This window comes from Triticum aestivum, chromosome 3D, assembly GCF_018294505.1.
Source record: "Triticum aestivum cultivar Chinese Spring chromosome 3D, IWGSC CS RefSeq v2.1, whole genome shotgun sequence".
In the NCBI taxonomy this organism is placed as follows: Eukaryota; Viridiplantae; Streptophyta; class Magnoliopsida; order Poales; family Poaceae; genus Triticum; species Triticum aestivum.
The window spans coordinates 552,750,374-552,750,988 of NC_057802.1; the positions used below are offsets into that span (position 1 = coordinate 552,750,374).

General features: G+C 38.7%; 1 protein-coding gene across 1 annotated transcript in view; it reads right to left on the reverse strand.

Moving 5' to 3' along the window:
- Window positions 1-300: 300 nt before the first annotated feature.
- Window positions 301-615, reverse strand: part of LOC123080433 (thiamine pyrophosphokinase 1) — a 3,595-nt gene continuing 3,280 nt past the window's right edge. The window contains exon 6 of the mRNA XM_044503359.1: window positions 301-583. Within this exon, the coding sequence (XP_044359294.1) occupies window positions 462-583 (122 nt within the window). The 3' untranslated portion in view covers window positions 301-461. The remainder of the gene's footprint in view (window positions 584-615) is intronic.

Here is a 615-nt window from a genome sequence, read left to right on the forward strand (position 1 = left end):
AATTGCACCACAAAAACTGTGATTATGGAAGAAAAAGGCGTTGAAAAGATGTGGTCTTATGACATAAGTTTTCTGAAGTGGAGTTTTATGAATTAGGATGGTCCATCTTCACCCTTTCTCCCCGCAAAAAAAAAAAATCTTCACCCTTTCTCCGATGTGCAAACACAAACAACCAAGAGACGCTATTCCACCACCGCATGCACACATACACACATGCACGAGTTGATGTCGAAATTGTGGACTAGTCCACAGCTCGAACAATAATAATAATACTGCATTTTGCACTTTGACAATATGAAATGCACAAGTAAGAAAATAAGATGCTGAAATACAAGGACACCTGACGCCAAATGTCCAATGAAATGAACTATATCAACACATCACAGTAAAATTTGTAGAATCCATCCACGTAGAATCGACGAGCCAAAATTTGGACCATAATCTACTGTACAATACACAATTTAAGTATGTTTCCGAAGCGATATTGTCCAAATCAAATCAGAATCCGAAGTGACTGTTACAATCTCCTCCTCCACAATGTTTGATGTGCTCAGCAGCCCGCCGAAATTCATGCTGGTGTTATCTGGAGAAAAAGTTCAGCAAGACTATTATTCA